Here is a 12,417-nt window from a genome sequence, read left to right as displayed (position 1 = left end):
GCTCTTGCTGCCTGACATCAGACAAAGGAAGTGGTTCTGGTGTCCAGCTGAACGGTAAAGTTCAAAGGTCAAGGCTGTGTTTAGGGCTGACATGTGGAGCCACTGCTGCTGCTTGACCTCTCGTTCCTCTCTCAGAAGCCTATACTGTACATAAGACTCCCAGCTCGGCCTGATTAGGAGGCGCCGCCAAATTCCAGCTTTGGGGAAGTTGAGTTCTCATGACTCGGTGCGGGGGCAGTGGTAGTGTTGAAAGTACATCGATCTATGGGACTGAGCTTTTGACCTATGGGTTGAGCTCCGAGCAAACAATGGCAGCGTGTTTTTTAGATTCTTAGAATTTGACCAACAACGAATGTGTGTGCGTGTGCGTGTGCGTGTGTGTGTGCGTGTGTGTGTGTGTGTGTGTGTGTGTGTGTGTGTGTGTGTGTGTCTGGTGGAGAGTTAAGGGCAGCGCATACTCACCCCCGCCCTTTATAACACTCGCTGGTCAACATGGATTTTGAACACTTATGCAACTGATGTATACTTAAATCTTGCTCTAGTTTTAAGGTGCACACTGTGGTATACTGACAGAGACACTATACGTGCCTCTGCTGTACTTTCAGGCCTGATTCTATCAGGTGGAAATGACCAGGAGATATATATTACACGTCTGCTTTATTATTCTTACAGTCATTAAAATGTCATGAGACGCGTCTAAATTGTGGATAAACTTTTGCTTTAACACAACGAGTGAGTCTAGGAAATGTCAAAGTGCTCATTAAATGTTATGAGCTTAATCTCACCATGTCGATACAGCTTCTAATTAAACAGCAGGCCCTATGGACCCCTCAGCAGGCGGCAGAATGCTGTATAGACAGTCTGTCATGCCAGACACTTGCCGCTGTGATGCTGCAATGCCACCATGTGGACTATTTCTGCAACAGAAATAAATCAGATAAACAACAGCACTTTTTGGACACGCATTCAGCAAAAAAAACACCTCACAAAACTTGGATAATAATGTGTGCAGTGTAGGAGCTGGCAGCTGAAAATCTGTTTAACAATAGAAAACAGTGTTACGGTTTATCTGAAACTATAGCCCCAATGACAAATTACATCTGCTGGCAGAGAGAGGCAAACATAATCATTAAATGTTGCCTGGAGGGAAATTTAGCGACACAGATAAAGAGTCAACACAGCCTTAAGTGTCCCTGTTTGGCTCATTAGTGGAAACTGGGCTAATAAGCATATCTGAATAAGGAGGGTTTACAGCAGGGGGGCTCCGAGGTTCATTTGAGGTAGGATGAAGCAGCAGTAGAGCAGCATCCAAAAGACCAAGAGCATTTCCAGCTCTAATGGGGTTATGTCACAAGAGGCGGCTAAAGACTGAAGAGTGAATCCTCCCTCGCCGCTGGAAAGTAGATAAAACACACCAGGGTTAGATTCAAGCTAAAACGGGACACTTCACATTTATAAATATTATGAAGAAACAGTAGTTACACTGCAGCAATAACAACAAAACACAGACACAAATGTTGTTATCGGTAGAACGAACTGACCAAACAACCAAACAGCAACTGTCTCATTATAGTAGAAGTTAAAGTGGTGTGCATGAGGCTTTAGTGAGAGTGATATTCACTATACGAAGAGTATTTTTAGCTTCCAAAACCATAATCACATAATATTCACTGGGTTTTTTGTGGTCTAACAAAATCTGCAAATGTTCACACGCCTAGTTCACAAGCTCCCGAAGTAAATTGAGCAGCTTTCAGACATGCAATGAAGGGAGGGACTGTTTATGGGAACGTAAATGTGCCCCGTAAAAAGCCTTGTAAAACCTCTTGATAATATCCAGAAGAGCCCACGTGAAAACACAACAGGAGATTATCTGGACCAATCACTGCATCTCAGGATAAAAAAGAGGTTTCGCACACGACGAAGTTGTCAACTTGGAAACTAACATTCTCCTGAGTTCATGTCTGAAAACTGCTCTAGCCTTGTGTCCAAGGACAAGAGGCGGATAGGCCACTTGTATAGTAGAAATTAATCATAAACACCACCGCCTACCTGAATGAGTTAGAGGTCCAACTGCTAACACCAGCATGAATGTTAACACTTCCATCAGGGTCATTGTTTGGAGTAGTTTCCCCCAGAGGTTCTATCGTCATTGTCTTCTCATCGGTGAGTTTGTATTTCTTCATCTTCAGTCCCCTGTCGTCTTCCTCTTCTCTTGTAACTGCCTCAGAATCCATTGAATTTGTGTCTTTGTCAGTGGATGCCTCCGTTTTATCTACATCGCAGTTCTTGATTAAATCCTCCATTTTGGGGCCAGAGTCTTTCCTGTCATTTTCTTCTTGTGTGTGAATTCTAGCTGCACTGACACCTCGGATTTCATTCACACCCTCATTAGTTAGTATTATTTCATTTACTCCGACCCCGAAACCCACTAAGGTCACAGCGCTGTGTTGATTTCCTTTCTTTTCCTTCATAATATTTCCCTCTTCCCCTTTGTCTTTCCCTAAGTTTCCATCCTGCCCTTTCTGAACTGATGCTAAACTTTCTCTTTTCTCCTCCTCGTCTACTTCCATCTTCTCACTCACTTTTACAGAAAGCCCTCCGTCAGTGTCTTCCTCAAACGGAGCCATTTTGCAAATCTCTGCCTCATCTATCAGAGCCTCTGTTTTATCATATCCATGTGTCACTAATCTAACATCCTCTGTCTCCTTCTCCCTCTCCTCCTCACCATAATCATGAACCTGTCCTCCAACAACTCCTTCCTCCTCAGGCTCCTCTTTTCTGAAGCTCCCATCCTCTGGCTCCATGTCAAACACGGGTCGATTGTATCTCATACTTTCATTTTCGTCCAAATCAAACTCCCGGTGAACCACTGACCGAGACCTGTCTTCAGATTCTTGTTCAAAACCTGCATTTTGTACAACAGAACCTCCATGACCATTGAACATGTCACATGCTTCCAGATGCTTTGACTCCTCGTCGATTTCTTCCACCGTCTCCTCTTCGACCCTTTGAAAAACATCTTTGTTCAGATCCAGGATGTAGCTGTAGGCGTCCTCCTCATCTGAGTCCAGCACTGACAAACTGTAGATTCCCTCCTCTGAGCTCAAAGAAAAGTGACTCTCATCCGCTCTCGACTTGCCGTGGACCTGATTCGAGCTTTTCTCCATCCAGGATCGAATGGCTGGGTTGACTACGCCTGCGTCTAGAGGACTGGGTGGCTGTAAAACACTTCTATGCCGCCCTCTCTTTTTGTTGAATGGCGAGGTGGCAGCACTGCCTTCAGACTGCTCAGTGATGCTTCGGCGACAACAGGATGAAACAATGTCTCCGTCGCTGGAGGAGAGGTGAGATGTAACTGAATCATTCAAGTGGAGCGAGGTGGCACGGGGGCCACCCGGGGATCTTCTGGCCCACCGCTTCCACAGAAGCTGCTCGCTGCTCTCCTCCGAACCTCTGAGCAAAGCTTGGGCTTCTGTGTCGTCAGCGAGGGTCTCTCCGAATCTCACTGACTCAAGGGAACCATAATTTGGGATATCAGGAACTCCAATGTCCGTTGTTTGATCCTGTGTTAAAAAGTAGTTACATTAAACCACTGAATAATGAAAATAAATATTTGTTTGTGAATGCATGTCTTTGCTGGACAAAGGAAAAGTTAGTTTTATAAAATGTGTTCATTTGCTGTCTGTCTGAGAGTTAGATGAGAAGATTGAAACAATTCTTGCCTTCAATGTCTCAGTCAAATACGATACAGCCAGTAACCATAAAGAAGGAAAAACAGAGGATAACACATAGTTCAACTCTGCCCGTGAATTTTTTTCACCATTGTATTTATTGTGGTTTGTAACTGGCTTGTATACTGTTCATAAATAACATTAGATTAGAGAAATGCAGAGGACACCACATGCACACAGTTGTCAGTTTATTTGGAACGCCAAGCTAAAGCTGTCTAATCCAATAAATCCTCCCTTTGTGAAAGTTACAATTTGTTTAGTTCAACTGTAATCAAGTAACCATTTGGAGGCTGCCATTTATGGTGCTAATGAACTGCTATGCATTATGTAGACAGGTGTTTGTATTAGTTTGTCCATCCAATTAAAATCAGTGAGGGAAGGCTCAACAGCAGAAACACGTCTCTGAACACAACTCAGTGCAGCTTAATCCATAAGTCTTTAACACAGTTTCGATAAAAACTCAATGTAACCTTCATTTACTGGATTTGGAGCATAAAGGATACTGATGTGGCCGGGGTATCAATCGTTTCATCAAACTCTGCCAGAAAGCAAATAAGTGTATTTTCTAAACCAATTCAAAGCCAAACATTTGATAGAAATATCTAAAAGAGGTCACACTCACCTTATCTTTGCCTGAACAATGCCCCAGGAACATAGACACATAGGTGATGATGGACTGCTCATCTGGTGAGGGGCACATTACACCTGTGGGAAGAGGGATAAGCTGTTACCATTAATAATGGTGGCCTGTTACGAGGGAGGCCTTCCCTGTGGTTCGACATACAGACGTTACCTTTATGATCCGTTCTAGTGAGGTCAGTGGGACTGGTGTCTATAAAAACAGATCATTGTGATGCACTGATCCTTTCGATAAGCTTTTACCTTCAGGCTCCAGTAGAGGTGTTATATCAAAGCTGTGGTGGGCTATCGTGAAGGCCTGCTGAAGGTTTTCCCTTGGCTCCCTGGCCAGACTCTCCCGCAGGTCCACCAAGTCCGGCTCTATGCACTTAATCACAGCGAGGAATGCGAGCCCACTTCTCCAGCTCTTCCCGAAGTCATGTACCTCCACCCCAAACCTGCACATTTAAAATGACATCATAGAAAAATAACTCATATCCCAACACAGCCAGCTCCGATTTTTTCCCCTTCACTCATAGAGGTCATAAAATAATTGCATTTTGGATGTTTCCTTGACCAAAATTACTTTGTAAGCGATTTGATCTTTTTCAGACTCACTTTGATGTGCATCTTTGGACCCACTGCAGGAGAGACTTGATTGCTTTCCCATGGTACTTTGGCGCCCTGGCAGCTTTTCTGCCTTTGCTTGGCAGGGTTTTGCACGAGTAGCTGCCAATGTCATTTGGCTGGAGAGCGAGGTCACTGGATGAGGGGTAACCGCTCGCTGATAAGGAAGAGAGGCTAGAAGACAAATGCGTGTGGAGGCCTCTGGTCACCTCCTTTACCTGTGTGAGGGGGAGAGTGGAGTGTCGGCAGGGTCAGTGATAAGCACCGGGTCAACAAGTGCGGTAATACATTAGGAAAATGAAGCATAGACTGCATTATTAGTTTATTATAATTCTTGCCCACACTCCTGAGCTCTTTCTTTAAAATCTTTTTATTTCTTTTCCGTTTTTATGCATTAAAAAAAAACATATTATGATCTTATGTTTCCTAAAATCTGATCTCTTTTGACTTTGAATTACATTTTAACATGATTTTATCTTCATCTATATTGTATGTGAAGCACTTTGACCTGCATTTCTTGTATGAAAGGTGCTATACAATTAAAGTGTATAATTATTATGATGATGATGATGATGATGATGATTATAATTATTATCATTATTATCATTATTATTAACTTTGATACGACTGCCCCATCCCCCGATTGCTACAGCACAGACTCAGATGACAGCATTTGTACCTGAGATGTTTTGGCTCCATCTCTGGATCGTGGGTGAAATAAAAACTACCTGGAAGTGCAGGATGATGATCCAGACAAGGTTAAGAACAACAGAGGGGATGCCATCAGCAACACCAGAGGCGTCAACACCAAGCAGCTTCACCTGAGGGACAACATGGGAGGAGACGTCATTTGAAATCTAGTTTAACCAGAGTAGACGCAGTACATGTCAAAACAATATCACTAGAGACTCTGAAGCAAACACACTCACATGTCTATCATCTAGGAACGCCAGGGCCTTGGAAATGTTGTTCAGTCGGAAAATGCGTTGAGAAGACGACCTGAACCTGTAAAGCTAATAAAGAATAATATCAGTAATATTAGCTCAGCAGAAAGGCAGTGGGGAACAGCAACAACAGAACAGCAGGAAGTCACACACTTCACCCACCCCTCCATCTGCAGAGCGGTGCCTAGATAATGAGTGAATTTTCATTTTTGGGTGAACAATCCCTTTAAATAGTTGTTAAATATGCCTATTGAACTGATCAGGTGCTGGGGGGGGGGGCTCCACTTGGGCAGAGCCAGGTTCGCTCCCCCCCCATTTCAAATCTTTATGTTCAGTTGGGCTAAATTAAGCTAAGCAAACTGGCTGCTAGTTGTGGCTCACTGCACAGAGAGTACATCGATATTTTCATCGAACTCTCAGCAACAGAGAGAATGGATACGTTTGGCGTTCACTCGCGGGTCAAATGACACAGGTTTTAATCGGCTGATGGAAAGGTGACATCCACCTGAACGTGCAAATTTGGCAAGACTGCGAGGTGAGAGTAAAAAACAAAAGTGCAAACTCCTCTATTGACAATGAGAAAGGAGTCAATCACCTCTAAAAAAAAACTGTGTACCCGTTTTGGGTTATTTTTCAAGTGGCAGGATATTTTGAATTACTTTTATGATTCTTATCAGCTGGTGAATATAGTGATCAGCCAATGAACAGAGCTGAAAGGGAACAGAGGACATTACAAAAACTGATGGCAGTTTATATATTTTCTTGGCTAAATTCATATTTTTGCACTGTGAAATTTGATTCTCACCAGTTTGCACCCGGTCAGCTCCTCCAGCAGGGCCATGAGTATCCTGCCATCTTGAATGTCTGCGAACAGGTCGTGCACCTCGAGCGGAGGATCACACTGTGGAATAACAAATCACAATCTGTATTGGGGATTGCATGAAAGAAGCATAATGTCATCGTAAAACTGTATTGATTTGTGTCTTACTCTGTGCAGAAACCCATTCATCCACCTGGTGAAGGTTCTCTTCTGCCCTGCTTTCCTCTCATCTGGGGGAAAGAAAACAAGGGACTTGGCACAACATGCTGCAGTTTTACAAGTCAACACTGTTGAACCAGTGCTTTCCCTATCCTGATGAGATGCAGCACACGGGAGGGTTTTATTTAACAAGCACAAACAGTCTGACAGATCATTGGAAAGTGGTACATATATGTTTATCTCCCAGAAGACTTCAGAAATTAAGGTATTTGAAAAGAGCAAACATGTCTTTTAACGTCCCTTTCATTAGGTATTTTACACAAGAGAGTACTTTAGAAGTAAATCATCAACAAACAGAACAGTGAATGATTAGTTACTGCCACAAAGCCAAATCCAAACATATGTGAAAAATCACTATAAGGAAGCCAAGTGTTCACTTTTTAAAAGTACAATAAAGTGTAGACACAGTGAATTAACTATTATCATCATCACACAGTGGGTCAAGTTTAAGCTCCAGCTTAATCCAGTATTTCTTGTCACTGTACCTTGAGGCTGAGGCTGATCGCTTATCTCTCCGAGTGGTCTCTTTTCCGAGCCCCACTTGGCCTCGTCCTGCATTCTCATATTTTCTAAAAATACTGCCCGGCACTTGTAGCAATTAGAGCTGCTCTGTGGTTTCTGTACAGAATAAGGAGGAAGGAAACGCAGAGTGAGGCAGTGCGTCTTGCCCGAACACGCTGGAACCTATCTCTGAGGTGTGGATCAGCTCTGGCTCCACTCCCCCTCTGAAACAACTCAGCTCGAATCCTGTTGACAGGCTGCAGCTCAAAACATCTGTCTGCGGAGGAAGCTGCACAGTGTGTTGGGATGTTTAACCTTTAACATGAAGGAATCCACTGGGGTCTCTGTGTTATTCTAAAGGTTGAATAGTTTTCTTGCAGAGGTCTGTGACAAACCTTTCTGGCAGCTCAGTGTGATTAAGTCATAAATACCTGGATTTCTTCAGAGCATGTTCAGGACAGGCCAAAGGAATGAGGGTAGGAAGTAAAGGTTTCAACCGAAGTTGATCTTGATGATCTCGATGAGGTGTGTTGGCAAATCATTTAAAAAAATTGTAATGAATCCCAACAGACTCCCGTCAAGGCCTTAACAGCTCATATCAGCATCTAATATAGAACAGGAAAATGTTGGCCTTTGGTTTGGCCACACCAGGTAATATTATGTACAAATATATAACACAAAACTGACAAAAAATCTTAATTGAGATTGAAATTGTTTATTGAATGTAAAGTATTATTTAAAGTGTATCGTTCTACTCTTTGTCAAGTGCTTCATTGTACCATGGCACACTTCATCTAGTTCTTTAAGTACAAGTTTGAGGTAATAGTACTTTGCTGATAAATATAGTACATGCAAAACATGAGGTGTGCTGTAAACTGTAACTCTTAAGTATAAATTAGTTCCACTTTTTGGACTTAGATCAATGCTGTTTGTTCATTTGTGGATGAATAATAAGGTCCAATAAAATATAACTTTTACAGGGATGAATACTTTTACCTATGATGTTTTTACAGATCTCTTACTTGTCACTGAGCATTTACACTGTGTTTTTTACTTATACTTATATTAACCGAAAACTGCTAGCACCAAATTCTTCTTAAATACTTACTGAATCCAAACCTTTAAGTTTATACCAAAATATATTTTCTTTTTTTCTTTCCCTGGCATATATTTTATTAAATGACACATTACAATGTGCATACAAACACGACTTTGTGATTTACACTGTATATTTTGACTGAGCAGTTTCTTTGTTAAACTGCACAAAAACATGCATTTCCATTTATTACTCTATCTTTTCATCTTGCATCATATCCAACCATCATAAGTCATTTTTCATTTATGTCAGTTAATGGACTGACTTAATAAAAAATTATTAAACACAGACTTGAAGTTTTTAATAATGTAAGAAGCTAAACTCTGGATCTGAATTTGATTCACTGAAATAAAATGAGTTGTGTAATTCGTTTTTTTACACTGACCCACATTTTATTAGAATTCTGTGCTGTTCCTGACTCACTCTCCCAGGGGAACTCACATGCATCTAAAACGGGAGAAGTCCTCCAACAGGGAGCAGGGTCCAATTTAAGAAATCTGCAGTTTATAATACACACACAATTCATAAATCACAGCAGCACAATGTTCTTTTGAGGAGATCAGGAGGGTGAAGACGCACATTCAAGAGAGTGGTTATATGAAACCAACAATTAGTCTAGAGCCAGAGATTAAGAAACAGTAAATGTAAAAGCTTCAGCTGGTCTGCAACAGTTTTAATGTCAGGATATGTCAGAAAACCTTTTGACCTAAGCCTAAAAAAGATAATTGACATATAAGGGACAGATGCTAAACTGTTATTTTAACACTTCACCCATAAGGGCAGGGTTTCTGCAGGTTTCATAATGAATGAATAATAAATGAAATTGAAGTCCTACGTCAAGTACAAAAGATATGAAGGTATATCAGAGTCCCAGAATTAGTTACACTTCCCTGTTAAAGATAAGGTGAAGAAGAAAATTAGATAAACCTTCAAAACACTACATTGTCTAAAAAACTACCTTCTGGGACAGTAGGTATAGTCTTTCACAGTCAAGCTGAGTGCAGTGAGATACTGTCAGATTGGTGTGCTTATATCCACATCACTGAGAAATAACTAAAACACACAGAGACATTACAAACTGTGCACGCAAGCCTAAACATTTATCCTAAAACCGAATTTTCAAGCACGACTGAAGTAGCATTTAATGAAAATTAACATAATTAAGACTTACATAAACCTATTTAAGAGCTAGTATGTGATGTTTTCATATATTTCAGTCATTGTAAGGCTTTAAATTTCAGATGATTGAATTTTAGACCTTTTAGAGCAGCAGAAGCCCCATGAGTCCTCATGGGGCTTCTGCAGCAGCGAAGAGGGGAATTTCTGAACAAAGGTTTAAAATTGATCAGATATAATCTTCATGGCAGATAAACTGAAGCCTGTTGGACTGAATGTCTGTATTCAACAGGCCTACACAGAAATGTATCAAGCTTACATCAGCAATATGAGGAGAATAATAATACAGAGATGAAAAAATTGTCTTCTGGGTGCGTTTTAATTTCTTACATCAAAGCAGTGCTGAGTGTGTGTGTGTGTGTGTGTGTGTGTGGCGGGGGTGTCAAGATACGAGTGTGGCAGGTGAAAGTGTCTGACAGGAAGAGCTTCTTCAGCTTCAAACAATATCTAGCTGCCATTTTTTTTTTTTTCCCTTTCTTTGCTCTACCTGCCTCAAGAAAGGTGATGGCCACAGAGCGAAACCACCACCTCCGTGGGAGGCAGGAGTCTGTCCAAGGAACATCGCACGTGAAGCTCCCGAGCCTCGAGAAGTCACGCCTTTTCATTCTTTGTGTTGCTTTCTGCAGCCTTGTTGTGGCCCACAGGCAACAGGGTTTGCAAGGGGCAGGCTCACAAGGCTGCATAGACGCTGCTTACATACAGAATGCAGATACACCGTATACACAGTTTAATTTTTACCAGCCATTTAATACCAACCTTCACTGAAAACAAATTCAATAACACTGTAATGTTATGTACATGGTGATTTTTTTATTAAAAACATGGACAACGCTGCAAAATATATAGAAGATTACAAAATTCCCAACAATCCTACTTCAGCAAATTATTGAAATCCCTAAATATGACTATTAGCCGAAATGTGTGATCTAACACTCGAATGATTACAAAAAGAATCAGAGGGGTCTCAAGATCTTTTCTTTCAAACTGGGACACTGACGACTATTGTGGGGTCTTGTCTCTTAAACTAGACAGTCCAAACAGTCCCGTGGCAACACAGGGTCCACCACTGATGTGTCTTTGTCTTTTCCACTGGGTCTCTTGGGATCTCCTCAGCAGCAGGACACACTTATTTCTTCCCCATGATGAAGCTCGGAGTCTCAGCATCATCTTCAGCCTCTCTATCCTCATCCTCCTCTTCACTGTCGTCTGAGCTCTTATCGGCGCCGTCTTCCGTCTTATTGTTACTTTCTAGTTTCGCCTTCTTCGCCATCAGCTTCTTCTCCTTTATCTTATCGCGCTTCTTCCGGCGCTTGGCCGTCCTCTCGTCGGCCGCCAGCTTGTTCAGCTCCACCTTGTCCAGATACTCCACGTCCTTATCCTGCTTCTCTGCCACCTTGTCCAGGAAGTCCTGTCTCTGGTACTCTCTGCGGCGGAGGTGCCGGTAAACGTGGAACTCGCCGCTGCCTGCGCCGGCGCTGGAGCCCATCACGTCCCGGACGAACTCCGGCGGAGCCCGCGGGTTCCATTCTTTAAGTCGGTCTGGGATTGGAGCGAGCTTGTCCGGGTTGCGCATCAACCTCTCCAGCTTCAGACGCTGCTCCTCCGCCGGGGTTTTGGCGATTATCAGAGGCTGGGCCTCTTTCCCCCCAGCTTTCCCCGGCTTGTTATGCTTTTGCGTGTGCGCCGCCATCTTTCAAACGATTGCAGTTTACTTCCTGCTAGCTGAAGTCAACCCGGAAGTTCTTGAGGGCTTCCGTAACCCGGAAATAATTGTTTTACTTTTTTAATATTTGCTTTTCCCTGAAGAAAACAAATTCGGATTATTCTGTATATCTTTCCGTGTCGAGGCTTCGAAGCGTGTGTCGAGTAATCCAGGAAGATTTGTGTGAAGCGCGTATCGAGGCTCGTGTTGATGACGTATGTGGTGACGTTCGAAGCCTCGCGAGCCGGCCGTACCACGTGACTGATTCAGGAAATGGTTCTCGGGTTTGGCGTGCGATTCGAAATATAAGGGGCAGCGAAACGCAATGCCCCCCCCTCCCCTCACATGGTGTGGACTTGGGACTTTATTGCGCGTTTGTTTGCAAAAAAAAAAGAAACCGGCTGAAACCCAGCACTGTGGAAAAGTTGTTATTTTTAAATAAAAATGAATAAAATGTTGTCCCTATTTTACGTGTTACATGTTACAAGTAACACAAGCACATTCACATCACAACCCTCTGCTCAATTTGTTTCCACTTTCCCTTTTGACCCCGCCATTGTATCATAAAGACAGACACCATATTAATAAGTTCATAATGTATGTATTGGCATCACAAACATCATTCATTCATTTATTCAATTCAAAGCGTCACACGCCAAAGCCATGGTGTCATTATAATCACTCTGCCTGTTTTACATTTATTGTCCACTTGATGGCCCAGTAGAGCAAATGAAGCACCATGAAGCTTCGGCCCATGAGTGGACCCATCTGATGGAAAGCTTCAATGCTTCATGAAGCTTCATCTCGCCATTACTACTTCCTGCTAGCTGAAGTCGACCCGGAAGTTCTTGAAGGCTTCCGTAACCCGGAAATAATTGTTTTACTTTTATAATATTAGCTTTTCTCTCAAGAAAAAAAATTCTGATTATTCTGTATATGTGGTTATATTATTTTATTGTTATTTGTTTGTCAGTTTGAGTAGA

General features: G+C 42.3%; 2 protein-coding genes and 1 non-coding gene across 3 annotated transcripts; all 3 read right to left on the bottom strand.

The window, feature by feature from the left end:
• Positions 1-642: 642 nt before the first annotated feature.
• Positions 643-10,046, bottom strand: clmnb (calmin b). Its single transcript, XM_047337965.1, has 10 exons — positions 7,445-10,046; positions 6,909-6,970; positions 6,726-6,821; positions 5,906-5,989; positions 5,705-5,797; positions 4,968-5,194; positions 4,614-4,807; positions 4,354-4,436; positions 2,050-3,563; positions 643-1,393 (listed from the first exon to the last, which is right to left on the bottom strand). The coding sequence occupies exons 1-10, from the start codon at positions 7,521-7,523 to the stop codon at positions 1,249-1,251; spliced, it is 2,577 nt and encodes an 858-aa protein (XP_047193921.1). The 5' UTR covers positions 7,524-10,046; the 3' UTR covers positions 643-1,248.
• A 142-nt stretch (positions 10,047-10,188) lies between these two features.
• Positions 10,189-10,416, bottom strand: LOC118099960. The gene has a single exon (XR_004694392.2). It is a non-coding gene; the product is annotated as a small Cajal body-specific RNA 13 (non-coding RNA).
• A 46-nt stretch (positions 10,417-10,462) lies between these two features.
• On the bottom strand, positions 10,463-11,696 carry prkrip1 (PRKR interacting protein 1). Its single transcript, XM_035143402.2, has one exon. The coding sequence runs from the start codon at positions 11,420-11,422 to the stop codon at positions 10,859-10,861; it is 564 nt and encodes a 187-aa protein (XP_034999293.1). The 5' UTR covers positions 11,423-11,696; the 3' UTR covers positions 10,463-10,858.
• Between the last annotated feature and the right edge of the window lie 721 nt (positions 11,697-12,417).

Source organism: Hippoglossus stenolepis, chromosome 20 (genome assembly GCF_022539355.2).
Source record: "Hippoglossus stenolepis isolate QCI-W04-F060 chromosome 20, HSTE1.2, whole genome shotgun sequence".
Lineage (NCBI taxonomy): Eukaryota > Metazoa > Chordata > Actinopteri > Pleuronectiformes > Pleuronectidae > Hippoglossus > Hippoglossus stenolepis.
The sequence above is the reverse complement of the archived record's forward strand: the minus strand, read 5'-3'. Positions and strand labels throughout refer to the sequence as shown.